The sequence below is a fragment of the Poromitra crassiceps genome, assembly GCF_964638095.1.
Source record: "Poromitra crassiceps genome assembly, chromosome: 12".
Classification (NCBI taxonomy): domain Eukaryota; kingdom Metazoa; phylum Chordata; class Actinopteri; order Beryciformes; family Melamphaidae; genus Poromitra; species Poromitra crassiceps.
The window spans coordinates 6,988,924-7,008,923 of NC_139632.1; the positions used below are offsets into that span (position 1 = coordinate 6,988,924).

A 20,000-nucleotide genomic window follows, 5' to 3' on the forward strand; every position below is an offset into this window, starting at 1 on the left:
CACTGTCGATCTGCAGGTAGGCTAGCAGCACAACAGGTGGATTTAAAGAGGAGGAGCAGCAGAGAAACGCCTCCCCGATCCTGTTGCGCTGGTCCAGCCTGCACTAAAGCCTGACTGACTGAAACTGAATGATCGCTAAACCTGAATGATTGCATCGCCGCAGCCATCCGTCATGAAATATGTCAATGTCTGGCCTGGATTGATATATCCCCATTGAGTGTTATTGCCTCCTCGACTCGAGGAGGGGCAGAATTCCAGTTAGGTAGGCTATTGAAATCCTATAATATATAACATGAACGGTCCGGACAGGACGACACGCCCTCCAGAAGCTGTCAGTGGGCTGTTTCTCCGTGTTAATCCCAGCTCTTCTCTCTCAAAGAGCGAGTCGAGACTCGAGACCAATATTTTTGCATCGGTCCATCTATCTGCCTCCGCTGCGTCAAGCCAGCCCAGAGAGGTCCAGAATGAGCGCTGTTGCCTTCAAATTAAAAGCATTCCTCTGTCACTGGGAGGTGGGGGCAATAATGAGCGACCTGATCTCACAGAAATACGCGAAACGACCACAACCCCAACAACACCTATTGCGACGGTAAGAGATCGGGGTCATTTCACGTATTTTTGTGAGATCATGTTGGCTATTTATCAATCAAAGGGTTTTATTTTGAAAGGTTGGACCAGAAGCCCTGGCTGACACAGTTTGCATGTGTAACAATGCAATGGTTTGTTAATTTCCCTAACAAAATCACTGTATTCTGGTGGGTTCCCTGCCAGGAGTTAGACCCCCCCCTCCCCCCAGTCTCCAAAGCCTGCGGGAGACACTCAAATCACTGGTGATATTACTATATAGAATTGGTGATGTCAACACTCACCAGTGATGTCACTCGAGCACTCAATGTCACCAGATGATGTCATCATTGCTCGAGTGACATCACGTCATTAGTTAGGGCAATCATTAGGTAATTAGGGCAACTAATGTGCCCTATACCCCCCAAAAAATCCAGCTATGTTAGGTGACCCGCAGGGGTGCTCTTTATACTTCCTGAAAGATTCAGCCCGATCAAACATAAAATGGCAGAGCTGTGGCTGAACACAATTCTGCTCACTCACTCTCTCTCTCTCTCTCTCTCTCTCTCTCTCTCACACACACACACACACACACACACACACACACACACACACACACACACACACACACACACACACACACACACACACACACACACACACACACACACACACACAGTATATAATAGTCATAGAGAGACTTGCTGTTTTTACACCACTATTAGCCTGTATACTAAATGTATTATGGTAGGCTACTATTACATTCCTAGAATACTCCTGTGTATCAGAAGCCTACCCCAGTGTCTGCGGTAGGCTATTAGTAGCAAGTATTTTTAGTTTCCTTACACTCAGAAGACTGAAACCGGATTGACAGGAGAGACAAGAGAGACTATGGCCTCATTGCAGACAGATACAATAGGCATGATGACTTGTCATCCGGGGCTTTGTAGATAAGTTAAATAAAATACGCTCTGGTATCAGCACATTTTATTTTGTATTACTCTTATTCACATAGTTTGGCACTGCCATTTCATAAAAAGTAGTCTTGTTTTTATTCACATTTGGTCCAGTTTCTTTTTTCCATGATTCCAACACACACACTTGGTCCAGTTTCTTATTTCCCTGATTCCAACACACACACACACACACACACACACACACACACACACACACACACACACACACACACACACACACACACACACACACACACACTTATATTTAATGCACTGCGATGTGGAGCTGTGCCCCGGGGCAGAGATGGAATCAGCTCCCAAGGGCCTAAATGAGTAGAGAAGACCAGGTGTGGTGCGCCAACCAGGAGACTAATGGTCAATCCAATTACTGCAGGCAAGGTCTGCAAATGAAGCTGGCTGCTGAGACTGCACCGCTGTATGATCGATGCCTGCAGCACTAGCCCTCTTGTTTTTGCTTCTTTCTTCTTCTTCTTTTTTTGTGTCAACTGACTATAAAAAATAAACAAATACAATAAAACAAATACTACCTATCAAATGAAATGTAGGTTTCCCACTCTTCTGTTAGAATCATTAGAAGAGATGCAATCGGTTGTTCCTCAAATGATGTGTCTTTAGCTATTTATCAAAGCTCAACTCAGAATGATAAAACGCTTTATTTCTCTTCATCTTCTCATTCATATACAAAAACATATAGTTTTGATTGGCTGATCACATTCAAATCACATTATTTTATATACAACTGACCCGATGGCCCCCGGCGGAGGTGCGACAGGCAGCAATGCCATGCAGGTAGCGAATACCTGTGCTCCCATCATCTTCTTATTCATATACAAAAACATATTGTTTTGATTGGCTGATCACATTAAATCACATTATTTTACAAAATCAACCACATCATAAAAAATAAATGCAAAAAGGCGCAATTTAACACTATTAAAACATTCAGTCACCACTAGGTAGTTTCTTGTTTAAACGTACTGGTGTCACAATGTAACTGTAAAATTATTTGAGGTAAAAATATAGAAATGGCCCTCCATTTGGCAGGAAAATTACGCATGAATAGAAAATGTTTTTGTTTGTTGTCACTGTACTTGTTCATGGCTGTGATGATGGCATATGAAGCTTGGCAATGTGCATAACAAGTCAAGTCATTCACTTTCAACGTTTCGCATATTTAACATATTCAACATATTTGTAATACCAGAAAGCACTGCGGTAATTCATGGTCACGTTGCTGCAGTTCAGGCTGTAACTGTAGAATGGAGTCAAGTTCATTGAGCCAGTTTTTTAAAGAAAGGTGTGTGTGTGTGTGTGTGTGTGTGTGTGTGTGTGTGTGTGTGTGTGTGTAAGGGGGTGGGGGGGGGGGGGGGGGGGGTCAAAGATCTTGTTGCTAGGCCAAGCAGAACAGGATGGACTGAGGAAACAATAGAGATGAAACCGGAGCGCTGTTCTGCAGTGGATCTCTGCTTTAACTGTCGTCATGGCCGACACAATGTGCCCTCTCTGCTCGTACAGTATGTTGCTCAACAAGTTATATGTGGCTCAAATGTCAGTAACATTCGCCCTAAACAGCCCTTTTCCACAATGTCTGCTGCTGAAGATACCTTGCAGCCATGTAGGTGGTTTCTCCACCTAGGACAAGTGTCACTTTCAACAAACCGCACATACACCCCCCGACAGACATCTGCTCCATATTAAGATTAGTTCATAACTGACCCTGAATCAGTGAATTGAGAACATTGATCTATTCTATATATACACGTGCTACTTCTCTCTCCCAATATCTCATCTCTCATTCAGTCCCTCAGGTGAAGAGATGAAGTCCTGGTCAAATCTTCTCAACGTAGTTTCCAGGGAAGAGACCCTCCCTTCCTCGAAACCTGCCTCTCCACCAGCCAGACGAGTCTACAGGGGAGGAGCAGCAGAGAGAAATAGCGTTACTATTTCACAGTGTACTCAAGAGGTGTAAACGATACAATTCAAACCTGTTTTGCTTTTGAGTCTCTTGATTGTTTATTTAGAGCAGTGGTTCTCAAGTGGGGGTCCGGGGACCCCCAGTGGTCCTTGAAGGGGGTTCCAGGGGGTCCCCAGCCAAAAGGGGCGCAATTTATTTTTGCTATAATTCCATTAATAAGTAACACAATGACTGTTTTGGTCATGGGATTTATCCACTTTCTGTAATAAAACATCTAAAAGCATCAATCTTATGATCATATGGGGGACCGTGGGACAAAATCCTATGAAATGGGGGTCCGTGGACTAATTTTTGTCAGTTTAGGGGTCCTTCATGTGAAAAAATGTGAGAACCACTGATTTAGACGGCTGAATGCTGAAGCGCCCGTCTTCGCACCAGTCGCCCTTGCAGTCTCGACACACCTTCTTGGACCAGGTCGATGACATCGTTGGCATCGAAGCTGAGCTCGTCGGTGTCCCCGCCAATGTACTGATATAGGGCCCGGCAGCGGGGCCCCTGGGGGGGGGGCTGTGGTTTGGGAGCAGGGGGAGGCCGATGGCTGACGCTGATGCTCTTCTTCCTCTGCGCTCTGAGAGGAAGAGGAGAAGAGAGGGAAGTGAGAAAGGGCTGAAAGCCGCTGCAGAAGAAGGGAATCACACTGGACTGGTCTATTCACCTTATGTTCATACGCGGGGGTGGTGCCAAATTCTTCCGGGTTGTGTTAACACTTCCGGTGGTCACGGCGCAAAATACAAAAGAACGTCAGAAGAACAAAGTTGTTTTTAGAGCAGGAATGCGTTGAACATCGCCCGCAGCTGCGGTCTGAGTGATACAAATCAAGCCGAAGAGGAAGAAGATGAGATCGACAAAAAGAAAACAACGAAATGGGCAGTTAACAACAGCAACACACTGAGAGACGTCCTTGTACAAAACATACCTGGACTCCAACATAGAAAGCTTCAGATGGTTTTCAGTCTCCTCCGAGCGCACCGCGAGCCACTTACGTCTTATAAGACCCGCAGACATTAACGTAATTCCCTTGAATGCGAGAATTAACGAGCCAGTTACATGGCGTTGCATTCTTAGATATTGCCGTTTGCTTTATTTTGGTATGTTACATACAATTGGCTAAATTATTAGTTAATTCAGAGTTAGATGATATTGGAGGAACCAGCGTTTTTTTTTCTTTTTTGCCGGAAGTCGTGACACAACCACACAACCGGGCCAAATGGGCGTGGCTACATAAGGTGAATAAAGACTGACTGATTTAGTGTGAAGGGAATCAGACTGGACTGGTCTATAAAGACTGACTGGTTTAGTGTGAAAGCCTATTAGTTTGAAAATGCCCTCTGATCATTCATGACCTCCACCAAGGAGGTTCTGTTTCCGGTGCCGTTGGGCTGTTTGTTCGTTTGTTCGTTTGTCAGCAGGATTGCGGAACTAAAACTACTGGTCCGATTTTCAAGAAGCTTGGTGGAAGGGTGTAGCATGGGCCGAGAAAGAGCCCGTTACATTTTGGAGCAGATCCGGATCTGACTCACAAAATGTTCTGATCGAAATGTTCTGATCCGACTCAGGAAATGTGCATATCATAGTAGACTGGACTATTGGCCTTGGCGGAGGTCTGCGCTCTCAGTGCCCTTCTAGTTCATTTATTCATTCTTGCATTCTCTTGATGATGTGCCTCACTTGCCATACACCTATCCCTTCCTTCCTCTCTCCCTTCCTTTCTCCCTTCTTCCTTCCTTCCTTCCTTGTGTATATTTTTTCAGCAGGTCATCTCCCTCACCCTGACATGCCCTGGTCTGGCACGTTGAGGAAGTCCCGGTTCCCGTGCTGGTTGTGGGCCGGGGGTCTGCGGTTCTTCTGGGAGTTCAGTTTGGGCAGCGCTGCGCTGGGTGGCTGCCGGCCGTGTTTCTGCGGGGCCGAATATGTGACTTCTGATGGGTTCTGAGCGGCTCGTCTGGGAAACTGGGCTGCTCCGTTCGAGCGATCTGAGGAGAGAGCAAATGGAATTCCAGAAATGTCGAAAAATTTGTATTAAGCTTCCAAATCTAAGTTTTTAAAATGATATAATGGGGTCGGAATGGTTTTATTACGCCTTGTGCCATGATGATGCATTAATAATTATTAATATAACATTGAAGTTGAAGGAGTTTAGGCTGAATAGTGACTTTACCTTTGCTGCGTCTGGTTGGCTGATTTCTCCCTCCACCACGAGACTGTGGAGCAGTCTTCCTGGTCGGCTCTGATGAAATAAAATTCTGAGTTACTAAAGCATCTTTGCAAAGAAGAAATGGTCAATTCTTGCGAGATGATTTGATTAACTTACTAGAGGTCTTGGGCAGACCATCTCCTATTGTGATGGAGAGGGTCTTCCCTGCAGGTTTGACCTGGGCCAGGTCGCCTTGTCCCTTCTGGAAAGCCACCACCCTGGAGCCCCCTCCACCCCAGCCCTCCTTCTTCACTCTGAACTCCAGTCTGGGCGGGGAGAAGACAGACATGTGTCATTATGTGTTTCTGTGAGTTTCTATGCGTGTGCAGGTACAGGTCGTGTGTTCCTGTACCTGTCGTTGAAGGAGAGCGTGAGTTTTCTCTTGGTCGTCTCCTCATATCGTTTACACAGCAGGCTGAGGAACTCTGTCTTGAAGTTGGACTCCAGCAGACTGTCATACTCGGCCTCATGCACGATGAAGAAATCGTCCATTCTCGTACTGAAGACAAAGGCAGAGGATTAACGATTTAGGGGACATTCGCACCAAAAGCGTTTTTTTCAGTCAGAACGCTGTGAAAATCATGTTGAGAGCGCTTCCATTGTGCACAAAACACAGCGCACGGAGCGTTTTTTTTTGCGCTCCGTTTGTTTTCCCCTGTGGCCGAGGTTGAAAATCCCTCGGGAGGAGAAAAGGTAGGAGGAATGAAAAAGACGATCAGGGCGCGTTTCCTCTAATGTTCAACTTTTCAGCGCCACCAGCGCTGAAACGCCAGGTGCGTTCATTAAAAGAGGAGCACGTCTAGCGCGTCCTTACATAGAGAATGAATTGCGGAAAGCTCCAAAAACGCTTTTGGTCTGAATGTCCCCTAAGGCAGCATAAAAAAACACATCCAGGTGTTGAAGTAAGTGGTGCAGGTTTGCTCAGGTTGGACGCATAGACTTCTCCCCCATGCCCCCTCCCCTCTCTGGCACTCCGCGCATGTGCGCGCATGAGTGTGTGTAAATTATGCAAATTCTGAATTCTCGGGAATATTTTCATTTTCTAGTTTTACTGTCCAGTGAAAAAAATCATCAACCACAAATGCTGCCACTCCTAGCTGAGAGAGATGGTGCCATGACCACTCCTACCTGAGAGAGATGCTACTACCTGAGAGAGATGCTGCCATTACCACTCCTACCTGAGAGAGATGCTACTACCTGAGAGAGATGCTACTACCTGAGAGAGATGCTACTACTTGAGAGAGATGCTACTACCTGAGAGAGATGCTACTACCTGAGAGAGATGCTACTACCTGAGAGAGATGCTACTACCTGAGAGAGATGCTACTACCTGAGAGAGATGCCGGTGATGTTTCCAAACTCCAGCTTTCGTTTCAGCACCTCTTTGATCTGTCCTTTCTCCGGCCCCTTCTTCACCTTCTCCCGGCCAATCAGATAGATACACTTGGGGGTCAAGATCAGGTCTCTCTTAATGGACTGGATGTGAGACAAAAGAAGGAAGTGAGAGGGGTGACTAATGCAAGGAAGGAGAAGTAGAGTGGGTGGCTCGGGAGAAGGGTGGTTATGTCAAGGCCACAAAGAAGCCTCTAATCTATTCTAGAAGTCGACTTTAATGGGAACAGATGCTCGATAAATCTGCAGTCTCACATTGTCACAGAGTAGGCTACAACCAAGCCACATTTTGCTAGTGTCAAATGACCAGTGTTGGGCAAGTTACTTTCAAAATGTAATATACTACATATTACTAGTTACTTTCATTTGAAAGTAATAAGTTACTTTACAATATTACTTTCTGTGTAGAGTAACTCGTTACTTATTACACTACTTTTGCATTACTTTTACCAAAACAACAGCAGCAGCAGAATGACATCGCCGCCCCGGGACCATTCCGAAAAATAATTTCAACCGCCTTGAAGTCAGTGTAAACAATCCAAAATTCTAAATGTTATTCTTTTCCTTTGTTATTGTCATCTACAGTGGTTAGTTGCATAAAAACACACAGTTTGATTAGGAAATGATTGTATTTTTTTTAAATATGTAAATATGTTAAAAACTTTTTTTTTAAAATGTAATGTATTTAATAAAATGTAACTCAATTTGTAACTTGAGTTACTTGACAAAGTAACTGGTATAATATTACTGAAATGCTATAAGTAATAAGTTATATTACTGAGCTACTGCTAAAAGTAATATATTACATGTAATATGTTACTTTTGTAATGAGTTACCCCCAACACTGCAAATGACACAAAGCAACTTACAGTAACAGAAGTTTTTTCTTCACTCCTTTGAAGGACAATAAGTGTGTCTTTTAGGGACACATTTTTGTCTTTACTTGACTTGTCTTTACAGTAATCATTTTTCCATCCGAATCAAACAGGAGTTGGACCTCACCTTAAACCTGCGGTCATACTTGGTGACGGAGTCGGAAAAGTCGACCCGCTCCCTCTTGGCCAGGAATTGGCGCAGCTCTGGCCGCTGCTCCAGACCCAGGTAGTCTCCAACGAAGTTACGGTTGATGCTGTTCCTCCTCCGCTCCTTGGAGTTATACAGGATGTCTGAGGCTGAGTGGGGCAAAGGAGGGACACACGTTATGGACCGGGACATAAGATGTGACTCGAATAGTGCGATTAGGACAGTGGTGTGTTGCAGAAGTTCTCAGATCTTTTAGGCCTAAATGAGTAAAAGTAGAAATACCACAGTATACAAATATTAATCAATCAATCAACTATAAATACTAGTTTCGATCTGTTACAAGTGAAAGTCCTGTATGTAAATGTAAATGTAAATATTCCAGAATTGCATGTTGTGTTAAAAATAAATATGATTTCTATCTAACACTTTTTAGCCTGATTTGGTTGTTTTCTTGTAAAAAAAAAGTGATGCTGCCGCAATGCTTTCTGGGAAGTATGCAAACACTGCTGGTGTTTGGTAGGAGAAGGGAGGGGAGGTGTGGAAGAAGGCAGCAAGAGCACAGCTGCGTTCACAGCGCTAGCAGTCCGTGAATGAAATGACACATGCGCGAGCAGGAAATGCACAGAGCTCTGCCATTGGCTCTGACATTGGCCCGCCCCACAAAAGTTCATCCTATCCAAATGCGGAGTGGGCAGATTCGAAAGCCTGAAAACTGGTTGACAACTCACCCTCCTCTCTCATCTGTTCATACTTCCTCCTGGCGCTGTATTTCCTCCAGGCCTTCTGGATGGTCCTGGCGAAAGTGTCAAACTTCCTCTCTCTCATCTCCTCCAGCAGGAAGAGCTGTGGAGCACACATACATTATACATACATACATACATACATACATACATACATACAGTACATACATACATACATACATGTACATTCTTTTCAGTTCGGAATGATTCCTCATGTTGTTTTTTAAACAATTTCATTTTCATCAGTTTGCTATCCATCAAGTCAATGAACTGCTCAGTACCGATTCGGGGTTCTTGACGAAGACCTTGGTGCGTCCCATCTGGTACTGGTCGGTGTCCATGTTGACGGATCTGAGGAGGTGAAGGACCCCCTGCTGCTCGGGACCCCTCCAGTGCGGCCATGTCTCAGCGGTCAGAATGGCATATCTGGACACGACAAACACACACGCACGCACGCACACACACAGACACACACACACACACACACACACACACACACGCACGCACGCACACACACACACACACACACACACACACACGCACGCGTGAACACACACACGCATGCGCGTACACGCGCACACACACACACACACACACACACACACACACACACACACACACACACACACACACACACACACACACACACACACACAGCAGGAGGCACGAAGACGTTACATGTATGTTGCTCTCCCAGGACGATCGTAGAGCAAACCGTGCACACAAACACACAGAAATGGGATGCATGCTCACAAGTCATTTTTTGCAAGTCCAAGTCAAGTCTCAAGTCTTTGAGCTCAAGTCCAAGTCAAGTCTCAAGTCTTATGGATGAGTGTTCTATCATCTGCTGCATGCAATCCGGTCTGATTAGAACACTGCATAGCTAAAACTAAGGAATTCAAAGCATGTACTGTATTATCCTCACTCCTTATCTATTAGAATACAGTGTGCAGTTGATTGGATGACGTTAGTAGACATTTCCTTAATGTTAATGCACCAAAAAAATACAAATAAAAAATAAAGATTGTTCACAAGTCCCAAACCTCAAGTCCAAGTCAAGTCTCAAGTCTTTGAAGGATGAGTCTCAAGTCAAGTCTGAAGTCACTGTGTGGGTGACTTAAGTGCGACTCAAGTCCAAGTCTCAAGTCCAAGTCCCCATCTCTGCGACACACACACAAACACACACACACACACACACACACACACACACACACACACACACACACACACACACACACACACACACACACACACACACACACACACACAGTCACACATGTTTGACTCACCTCTGCAGGAACTTAGGGAATGCTCTGCGATAGGCAAAGCCGGCCCTCCGGACGCGAATGTTTTCTCGCAGCCCGAGGTACTCCACCTGATGCTTAGCCCTGGAGACAGTTGGAATGAATTACCATCATTATTCCAGTGGCGTTTACTCTGTGTGTGTGTGTGTGTGCGCGTGTGTGTGTGTGTGTCATACATCCATGGTGTGTGTGTGTGTGTGTGTGTGTGTGTGTGTGTGTGTGTGTGTGTGTGTGTGTGTGTGTGTGTGTGTGTGTGTGAGAGAGACAACACGAAGATGTAAATATGTATGCGTGAGACAGAAGAAACAGAGAAAGAGAGAGGGAGGCTGGGCGATATGGACCAAAAATCACATCTTTGTATTTTCTAGGCTGAACGGCGATACACAAAATATCTCTTTGTAGCAGTTGTTCAGTTGTAAGTCAACGCCACATGCGAGACGGCACAAGCACTATTATTACAACAGAACTGTATAAAATGCAAAGACAGAGTTTCCTTCCCTGACTATTGACTATTGGTGCTTTTACAAAAACGATTTACGGTACTCTTTGAGATCTTTGATAAATAATCATCAGTAATGTGGATGTAATGACTAAATGGGTAAAGGCCAGGGGCGGAGCGACCCTATTAGCCCAGGGGGGGCGAGGCTCTTAGCCCCCCCCCCCCCCCCCCCCGCTCCCCAAAATAAAAAATAAAAAAATCAATTAAGACCGGCGGCGAAGAAAAATTTGCCTTTTTTGCATGTTTGAATCTGTTTTAGCCATATTTAGTGGAATAGCTCATTTTAAACACACCAATGTTATTGTCTATTGATTGTATTGCTCTCACACTCAGGCCTGGCCTGGCCTGGCATGCAAAAAAAAAAGAAAAAAAAAGGTTTTTTTGGATGGGGGCCCACTGACGAGTGGGACGGGGCGGGCGCACCCTCTGCCCCGGTGTACGCTCCGCTACTGGTAAAGGCAAATAATGGAACAACTAGAAAAGTCTGGTAAGTTCAGGAAATGACATCACTTTACTGTAATGCAGCCTTATAGGAAAAGACAACACTTATGCCATATTCTATAAATGGTAAATGGCCTGCATTTATATAGCACTTTTATCCAAAGCGCTTTACAATCAGTAGGTACATTCACCCATTCACACACCGATGGCGGCAGGTTACCACGCAGGGGGCTGGCACACCAACGGGAGCAATTTGGGGTTCAATGTCTTGCCCAAGGACACTTCGACATGCAGACTGGAGGAGCCGGTATAACGACGATATTACAATATCCAAAATCTAAGACGATATCTAGTCTCACATCACAATATCACAATATAATGTCGATATATTGCCCAGCCCTTGTGTGTGTGTATGTGTGTGACTGTGTGTGTGTGTGTGTGTGTGTGTGTGTGTGTGTGTGTGTGTGTGAGTGTGTGTGTGTGTGTGTGTGTGTGTGTGTGTGTGTGTGTGTGTGTGTGTGTGTGTGTGTGTGTGTGTTTGTGTGAGTGAGGATGCCAACCTGCTCTCCTCCCAGTCTTTGGGTCTCTTGGTCTCATTGGGCTTGATGCAGCGGATATAATGAGGAGTGCACTTCATCAAGGTGTTCACTAGGTCATTAGCTTGTTTCTGTGGGAAGATGTTCACTAGGTCAGGTCATAGGTGTACAGTCCAAGCATCATTACAACCTTTTCTACATTGTGTCTGCCCAATTTGAGCTGTGCTGCGGGTGGGTTTTATCCAGTCACTCACTACTTTTCTGGGAAAGAGAGTGGAGTGAGGCAGAGCAGGTGTGTACAGTATGTCAAGATCAGTCCTTCCTGTTGTGTGAACTGTGTGTGCGCTGACTCTCTGCTGTGACAGCACTGACAACACAATTGCACGTTCATGTGTGGATGACTTTGTCGCACACGCAGTCTCTGCCTTACTAATGAAGATGCATGGTGGTAAGAAGGTACTGAAACTGGTCGCTCTGCCAAGCTGCCGCTCAAAACCGTCCCGACTGAGAGAAATCATCATAGATTTTATTGATTTAGATTTATTGATTTTATTGATGATAGTTTCAGCGGAAGAGTCTGATCAGCACTGAGAACAGGATGGTCTGATCAGCACTGAGAACAGGATGGTGGGGTCGGTTGGGGGATACCACGTTGAGCCTTCTGGGGGTGTTATAGGACGAATCAGCGTGACATCACGACACCCGGATAAGCCACCCCGGACCCGCAGCAGTTAACTAGTATGAGTTGTGCCGAACAAACGTTAATATCTCAAAAAGTATACATCACATGGCTTATATTTTGACATTCTGAGTGAGAGCAGAAGTAGCTCAAAGGCCTGACGTATACACAGCATGTATGTCGTGTTAAGGTTGCGTGAACTGTCGCCGTTTTTAAAATGAAGTGAAGTCAGTAAAAAGCACAGCCTGCTAGAGTGAGACACTCAAGGCTGGCTCCATAGGGTCCCATTATAAGCTGCCCTTTGTTTACCATGTCATCATGTCATGTACCACCTCATATTTTCAACAAATGGGACTTTGAGATGTGCACACTACTATTCTTGCTCAGCGGTGTGATCAGGACCACCAAAAACTGGGGCAAATAGCAAAAATATGTAGTAGCGGTGCAAGCCAGATGTGGACGTTCACCGAAGCACTTTTATGGTTGACTGTATTCTGTGTATTTGTTCCATTTTTTGGTTTGTTTGTTTGTTTGTTTTATATTTCTTCATAATGACATTTCCATACACACTTTTCTTGTTCTCATTGAGAACAAGGAATCTCATTGAGCCTGTATGTGGCATGAGGTAGAAGATGTTTCAGCCAGGTTCTCACCTTGATCTTGCAGCTGGCTGTGGTCGGCCTGCTTTTCTTATCTGTGTTGAGGTTTTCAGGGAACAAGCTGCGAATGAAGTTACTGTGAAGATGAATCGAGAACAAGGGGTCAAAGCATCTTCTCACCGCAGTTCCCATGGTTTTAATTTTGATTGATTGATTTGATTGATTTGATTGATTTCAAACAATGTTAAAATGATAAATATAAGAAAATAAGAAAACAAAACAAATTAGAAACTGCAATGGACAATCCACCAAAAATGTTCATTGGGTACGGGACACTCACTGTTCGCTGTTCTGCATGAGCTCGATGAGGTCAGGGAAAAGCACATCCCGGTTCCTCTCACAGAACCCGCAGATATCGTACGACACCTGAGACGACACCAACCATTATAACTGCTGTATGCATATTAATTTTTTACCAACCATTATTAAAGGAACACTCCGCCCATTTTCAACCAGCTTTGTATCATTAGAACATCAGTAGTATATCAGAAAACTGTAAACGGTTTTGAAGTCTGTCATTTAATTTGACAGTTATTGAGTGTTAAAGTGTGGACCAGTGACATCACTGGTCCACACTAACTCAAATGAATAACTCATTAACTCAAATCAACTCTCAATAACTGTCAAACTATTCATCATTCATCTAGTTTGACATTCATCTAGTTTGACAGTTATTGAGAGTTGATTTGAGTTAATGAGTTATTCATTTGAGTTAGTGTGGACCAGTGATGTCACTGGTCCACACTTTAACACTCAATAACTGTCAAGTTAAATGACAGACTTCAAAACAGTTTACAGTTTTCTGATATACTACTGATGTTCTAATGATACAAAGCTGGTTGAAAATGGGCAGAGTGTTCCTTTAAGAAGGACAAGAAAAGAACCAACGTGAGGTTATTTGCCACAAAGCTTCCAAATTCAAGTGTTAGTGGTTTACTGTGATTTGACAGCCGCCATTCATGCCAACAAGCACGACACTTCTTTCCTCTCGGTGGGAAGTGATTTGTACGAGCCCGTGACTCCTCCCACCTTGCCAGCGTAGTGGTGTATGACGAAGCCGGAGTTCCAGCTGTTGAAGTGCTCGTGCGTTCCCACAGCGGCCTGCAGCTTCTGCAGCAGGGTGCCGTCTGCACCCTCTCCCTTGGCATGCATGGTGGCACACACGTCATCCAGCACGCTCATGATGCCAGGAGGGTTCTGCAGGGAGAGAGGAGACGGCACGCAGGAATCTTTAGTGTCATATTGGGACCTGATGCTACATCTTTTTCAGTGTGGGAGATAAAAACAAACTTGTATCACCAATTTTATCATTTTGATTTTGGTCAGAAATCGGTAAAACTCACACCTCTGTCACTGTCCCTCACATATAGATTATTAGGCTACAGTAAATGATGAAGATCTATTGAAAATGCATTGTTTGAAGCTATGTAGATATAATGAAAGACTTCTGCAGCGCAATATGTCATTTTAAGCAGTGGAAGAAACCACCGAGATCAAACGACACACTGACAAAACTACTGATCTCTCTCATCTGTTTTTCTGTTGTTTTTTGTTTGCTTCTTGACTGAGATGATGCAACTTTGAGCTCACCAGTTTATTTTCAATGAGGTCACACACGATCTTGTTGTTGAAGTATTCAATTGCCGTCCAACTAATGCCCTCCTGAACATACTCTTCCTGGGAGACAGATAGGAGAGACAGAATGAGCCTACATGAAAATGGAAGCAAGTGTGTTTGGCTGATATTTGCAGCCCTGCTCAGAGAGAACGGAACAGCAGCGCCCTCTGCTGCTAATTCCCCATAATGCAATGGCCTCCGGTAACCAAAGGAGTCAGAAGTTAAGACAGCAATTTAAGTGGACTGGAGCTACCTGCTCAGCCTTGAGAGTCAGCTCGATGAAGATCTGCTGCAGCTTCTCGTTGACAAAGTTGATGCAGAACTGCTCAAAGCCATTTCTCTGCCAGGGAGAAGACAAGCCAGTGAGTCCATGTCAGTTTAAGCCATGCATTGAACATCTGTTACTACTGTACGGAGGTTGTCTATAAATATTTAGTGACTGTTTGAGTTGTAAGAGGACAAACCTGGAATATCTCAAAGCCATAAATGTCAAGTACTCCGATACTGTAATCTTCATGCGGCTTCTGGATGGCTTTATTTATGGACTAGAGAAGAGAGAGAGAGAGAGAGAGAGAGAGAGCAGATTGATCTCCAGTTATATAGGTATTTCCGGTGGATAGTTTGACAAAGAGACAGAGGAAGATATCATTTCACATTTCATTTAATCTAAACCGGTTGGCACCATGTCATTCAGACAAGGGCAATACAGGCAAAAAACAGGCATCAAATCATCGATCTCTAGTGACAGCAGAGGGGAAAAGAGGCATCAAATCATCGATCTCTAGTGAGAGCAGAGGGGAAAAAAGGCATCAAATCATCGATCTCTAGCAACAGCAGAGTGGAAAAGAGGCATCAAATCATCGATCTCTAGCAACAGCAGAGGGGAAAAGAGGCATTAAATCATCGATCTCTAGCAACAGCAGAGGGGAAAAGAGGCATCAAATCATCGATCTCTAGCGACAGCAGAGGGGAAAAGAGGCATCAAATCATCGATCTCTAGTGACAGCAGAGGGGAAAAGAGGCATCAAATCATCGATCTCTAGTGACAGGAGAGGGGAAAAGAGGCATCAAATCATCGATCTCTAGCGACAGGAGAGGGGAAAACCGGTATCAAATCATCGATCTCTAGCGACAGCAGAGGGGAAAACAGGCATCAAATCATCGATCTCTAGTGACAGCAGAGGGGAAAAGAGGCATCAAATCATTTATCTCTAGTGACAGCAGAGGGAAAAACCGGCATCAAATCATCGATCTCTAGTGACAGCAGAGGGGAAAACAGGCATCAAATAATCGATCTCTAGCGACAGCAGAGGGGAAAAGAGGTATCAAATCATTGATCTCTAGTGACAGCAGAGGGGAAAACAGGCATCAAATCATCGATCTCTAGCGACAGCAGAGGGGAAAAGAGGCATCAAATCATCGATCTCTAGTGACAGCAGAGGGGAAAAGAGGCATCAAATCATTTATCTCTAGTGACAGCAGAGGGGAAAACAGGCATCAAATCATCGATCTCTAGTGACAGCAGAGGGGAAAAGAGGCATCAAATCATTTATCTCTAGTGACAGCAGAGGGAAAAACCGGCATCAAATCATCGATCTCTAGTGACAGCAGAGGGGAAAACAGGCATCAAATCATCGATCTCTAGCGACAGCAGAGGGGAAAAGAGGTATCAAATCATTGATCTCTAGTGACAGCAGAGGGGAAAACAGGCATCAAATCATCGATCTCTAGCGACAGCAGAGGGAAAAACCGGCATCAAATCATCGATCTCTAGTGACAGCAGAGGGGAAAACAGGCATCAAATCATCGATCTCTAGTGACAGCAGAGGGGAAAACAGGCATCAAATCATCGATCTCTAGTGACAGCAGAGGGGAAAAGAGGTATCAAATCATCGATCTCTAGCGACAGCAGAGGGAAAAACCGGCATCAAATCATCGATCTCTAGCGACAGCAGAGGGGAAAACAGGCATCAAATCATCGATCTCTAGCGACAGCAGAGGGGAAAACAGGCATCAAATCATCGATCTCTAGTGACAGCAGAGGGGAAAACAGGCATCAAATCATCGATCTCTAGCGACAGCAGAGGGGAAAACAGGCATCAAATCATCGATCTCTAGCGACAGCAGAGGGAAAAACCGGCATCAAATCATCGATCTCTAGTGACAGCAGAGGGGAAAACAGGCATCAAATCATTTATCTCTAGTGACAGCAGAGGGGAAAACCGGCATCAAATCATCGATCTCTAGTGACAGCAGAGGGGAAAACAGGCATCAAAGCATCGATCTCTAGTGACAGCAGAGGGGAAAACCGGCATCAAATCATCGATCTCTAGTGACAGCAGAGGGGAAAACAGGCATCAAATCATTTATCTCTAGTGACAGCAGAGTTGCGCCGACCTCCACCAGGTAGTCAAAGAGTCGAGCGTAGAGGGCTTTGGCCAGGGCGTCACGCGTGTAGGTGGCCTGCTCCTGGTTCAGGGTCACGTTGATGGACTCAGACTTCCCTGCCCACTTTGAGTCCATCTTCCGGCTGGTCAGCTTTTCCTGCAGGCGGTTGGCGTCGATGCCGAGCAGATAGGCAGGGAAAGCCAGCACTGGGGTGTCACAAGAGCAAACCAAGGCACAATTTAGTTTCAGGTCAACAGCAGGAACGTCAAATGAGTCAAATGTGGTTGAAAATGAGGTAAGGTGCATGTACATCTTCTAATGCATGGGAGCTAGAATGGAAGTGTATAGATCGCTTCGAAATTTATCTAGATTCAGCTGTAAACTTGAATCTCCAATCCACTTCTCTTAGACCTGGTTCCAATTTGGGAAGTGATGAAATTCTGCACTAGCCAGAATTGAAAAATACTAAACATGGGCTAGTGCATGGGCTAGTGCATGGCCTAGTGCATGGGCTAGTGCATGGGCTAGTGCATGGGCTAGCGCATGAGCTAGCGCATGAGCTAGCGCATGGGCTAGCGCATGGGCTAGCGCATGGGCTAGTGCATAAGCTAGTACATGGGCTAGTGCATGGGCTAGTGCATGGGCTAGTGCCTGAGCTAGTACATGGGCTAGTGCATGGGCTAGTGCATGGGCTAGTGCATGAGCTAGTACATGGGCTAGTGGGCTGGTAACATTTCTACCCTGCATGTAAACATCAATTATCTGGTAGGCATGGAATCACTAGGCAATCAGTAAAGCACAAGATCAACAGGAAGCAGATTCTATCAATTAGCAATTAGCACGGCAGCTATCATGGGACCGCTTCTGTCATGGTGACTTTCCACACAGCTCTAATATCCCTATGGGAGATAATCAGCACATTTAGATGTAACATGGGAGTGTGTGTGTGTGTGTGTGTGTGTGTGTGTGTGTGTGTGTGTGTGTGTGTGTGTGTGTGTGTGTGTGTGTGTGTGTGTGTGTGTGTGTGTGTGTGTGTGTGTGTGTGTGTGTGTGCATTCAGGCATGTGTGTCTCACTCACAGTCGGTGCTCTCCACCTGCCCATAGTTGCCCGCCTCTATGAAGCAGATGTTTCCCAGGTGGAGGATGCCTCCTACGATCTGCAGCACCTGAGTCTGGACGTCTCCTGGGATCCCGATTACCTGCATGGCTTCCTGGAGATGACAACACAACGGCTGAGAGAGGAAGCCACGATACGCAGCGACAGTTTGAGGGCAGTTCTACTGACAGCACAGAGCACATGTATCGGAGGAGGCATGTGCTTCTCTTTTGTGCTAGTATTTTAAGGACAACTAGGAAAGCAGTGGTTGATATACAAAACACCCACTAATACCGTATCAGTTTAGGACTTTTCACACTACACTTAGCCGGGGGTTAAGTCAGTCTCTTAGCCTGGGGCTAAAAGAGCTGTTAGTCCAGGGCTAAGAAAGCTTTCACACTTGCACAGGGGTACGGTGGCGCAGTCGGTAGCACTGTCGCCTCACAGTCAGAAGGTCCCTGAGTTCGATTCTCGCCTGGGACACTGTGGGCGCTGTGGTTGTGTTCCCCCCCATATCTTCAGTGCCTACTGCCCAGGTGGGGTATCTCGTCGTAAGGGCCTTTCTCTCTGTGTGGAGTTTGCATGTTCTCCCCGTGCTCCCCCAGGGGGTTCTTCCGTATATAACCCCCCCACTAAAAACATGCAGAAGATCAGATCGTCATCGTCATCCGACCAGTGACGACAACATCCGAAGTTGGTCCCCGGGCGCTGTACGAGAAAGCGACCACTGCTCCTGGCCTGCCCCCCGGAGGAAAGGACATGCCTGGATGGGTTAAATGCAGAGGACACTTTTCACCGGCCACCGTCAGCATGAGTGTGTTGTGGCCGCATGCATGTGTTGTGGTGTTCGTGTGACAATAAAAGACGGGGCTTGTCCGTTACGAGAGTGAGTTTTTTTTAACCCTGGCCCACTCCAAAGTGGGCTAACCCCGACTTCAGCCCTGGCTAGCTGGCTAGCTGGCTCTGCTCTGGAGCAGGGTTATCCCCGACTTTCCATCTAAACACAGGGCTAAAAGTTGCCAGTGTGAAACGGGGCCAAGAAAACAATGTGAATCGCATAGCCCTGGTTTTAGGTTAACCTGGGTTAACAATGCGTGTGTGAAAAGGGGCTAAGTTAGCTTGGGGCTATCTTAGCGCTACTCTTAGCCCAGGGCTTAGATAGCACAGGGCTAAGAGCTTGTAGTGTGAAAAGCCCATTGCCGTGTACAAGCCATGGCAGTGTGTTCATTCCTGTTATTTCAAGGAACAGAGTGAGATTATACATAGGTTCCTGTGTGAAACCAACTTTATTTTCTCCAACACTAACATCAATTATGTACCATGGTCTCCTGGAAGTCTTTGCTGTCGTTGGTTCCGTCCACCTTGTAAGTGCCAGACTGGTTGAGGTAGCAGTAGTAGTCTGGGGTCATGATGCCCAGGCCTTCCTTCTGTTGGTGAGTGGTGCCCTCTATAAGCTGACAGACAACAGTGCAGGTAGAAAAGCAGTTGAGTGAGCATCAGTCGCCAGAGCGCTGGTTCTCAAAGTGGGGTCTGGTGACCCCCACGGGGGTCAATCAATGGGAGGGTCCCAGCGGGTCCCCAGCCAAATGAAGAATAGTTCACTTTCACCATAATGGAATGAACTAGAATTAATCCTAATTATCCCAAATGAACGGAAATAAGGGTGACTTCCCATAAACCAACGTTTATTATTCGCATAATTACCGTATCTAAAAAATAATAATCAATAATGATCTAAAAATGATAATCAATCTAAAAATAATAGTCAATGGCAAATTAAGTGTGGATCATAAAATCATCCAAATGGACAGCTAATAATGGAGGAATTGAGGAATATTTATCTTTCAGAAGGCATAAGGCATATTTTTCCACAGGATTCTGTCATGTTTAAGGTGATATCTGCCAGTTTAATCCA

The 20,000-nt window shown here is 45.3% G+C and overlaps 1 protein-coding gene across 2 annotated transcripts in view; it reads right to left on the reverse strand.

The window, feature by feature from the left end:
* Positions 1-1,810: 1,810 nt before the first annotated feature.
* myo1f (myosin IF) overlaps positions 1,811-20,000 on the reverse strand; it is a 33,654-nt gene continuing 15,464 nt past the window's right edge. Inside the window, exons 8-28 of one of the 2 annotated variants that reach the window (XM_083647916.1) lie at positions 19,405-19,539; positions 18,068-18,200; positions 16,998-17,194; positions 15,065-15,145; positions 14,854-14,940; positions 14,574-14,660; positions 14,013-14,180; positions 13,264-13,349; positions 12,978-13,059; positions 11,670-11,776; positions 10,155-10,253; positions 9,147-9,291; positions 8,854-8,968; positions 8,105-8,274; positions 7,041-7,186; positions 6,063-6,209; positions 5,828-5,976; positions 5,675-5,743; positions 5,285-5,489; positions 3,918-4,084; positions 1,811-3,446 (exon numbers count right to left, since the gene is read on the reverse strand). In XM_083647916.1, the coding sequence (XP_083504042.1) occupies positions 3,370-3,446; positions 3,918-4,084; positions 5,285-5,489; positions 5,675-5,743; positions 5,828-5,976; positions 6,063-6,209; positions 7,041-7,186; positions 8,105-8,274; positions 8,854-8,968; positions 9,147-9,291; positions 10,155-10,253; positions 11,670-11,776; positions 12,978-13,059; positions 13,264-13,349; positions 14,013-14,180; positions 14,574-14,660; positions 14,854-14,940; positions 15,065-15,145; positions 16,998-17,194; positions 18,068-18,200; positions 19,405-19,539 (2,652 nt within the window). In that variant the 3' untranslated portion in view covers positions 1,811-3,369. Of the gene's footprint in view, positions 3,447-3,891; positions 4,085-5,284; positions 5,490-5,674; positions 5,744-5,827; positions 5,977-6,062; positions 6,210-7,040; positions 7,187-8,104; positions 8,275-8,853; positions 8,969-9,146; positions 9,292-10,154; positions 10,254-11,669; positions 11,777-12,977; positions 13,060-13,263; positions 13,350-14,012; positions 14,181-14,573; positions 14,661-14,853; positions 14,941-15,064; positions 15,146-16,997; positions 17,195-18,067; positions 18,201-19,404; positions 19,540-20,000 lie in introns of both variants that reach the window. The other variant, XM_083647915.1, reaches the window with a different exon arrangement.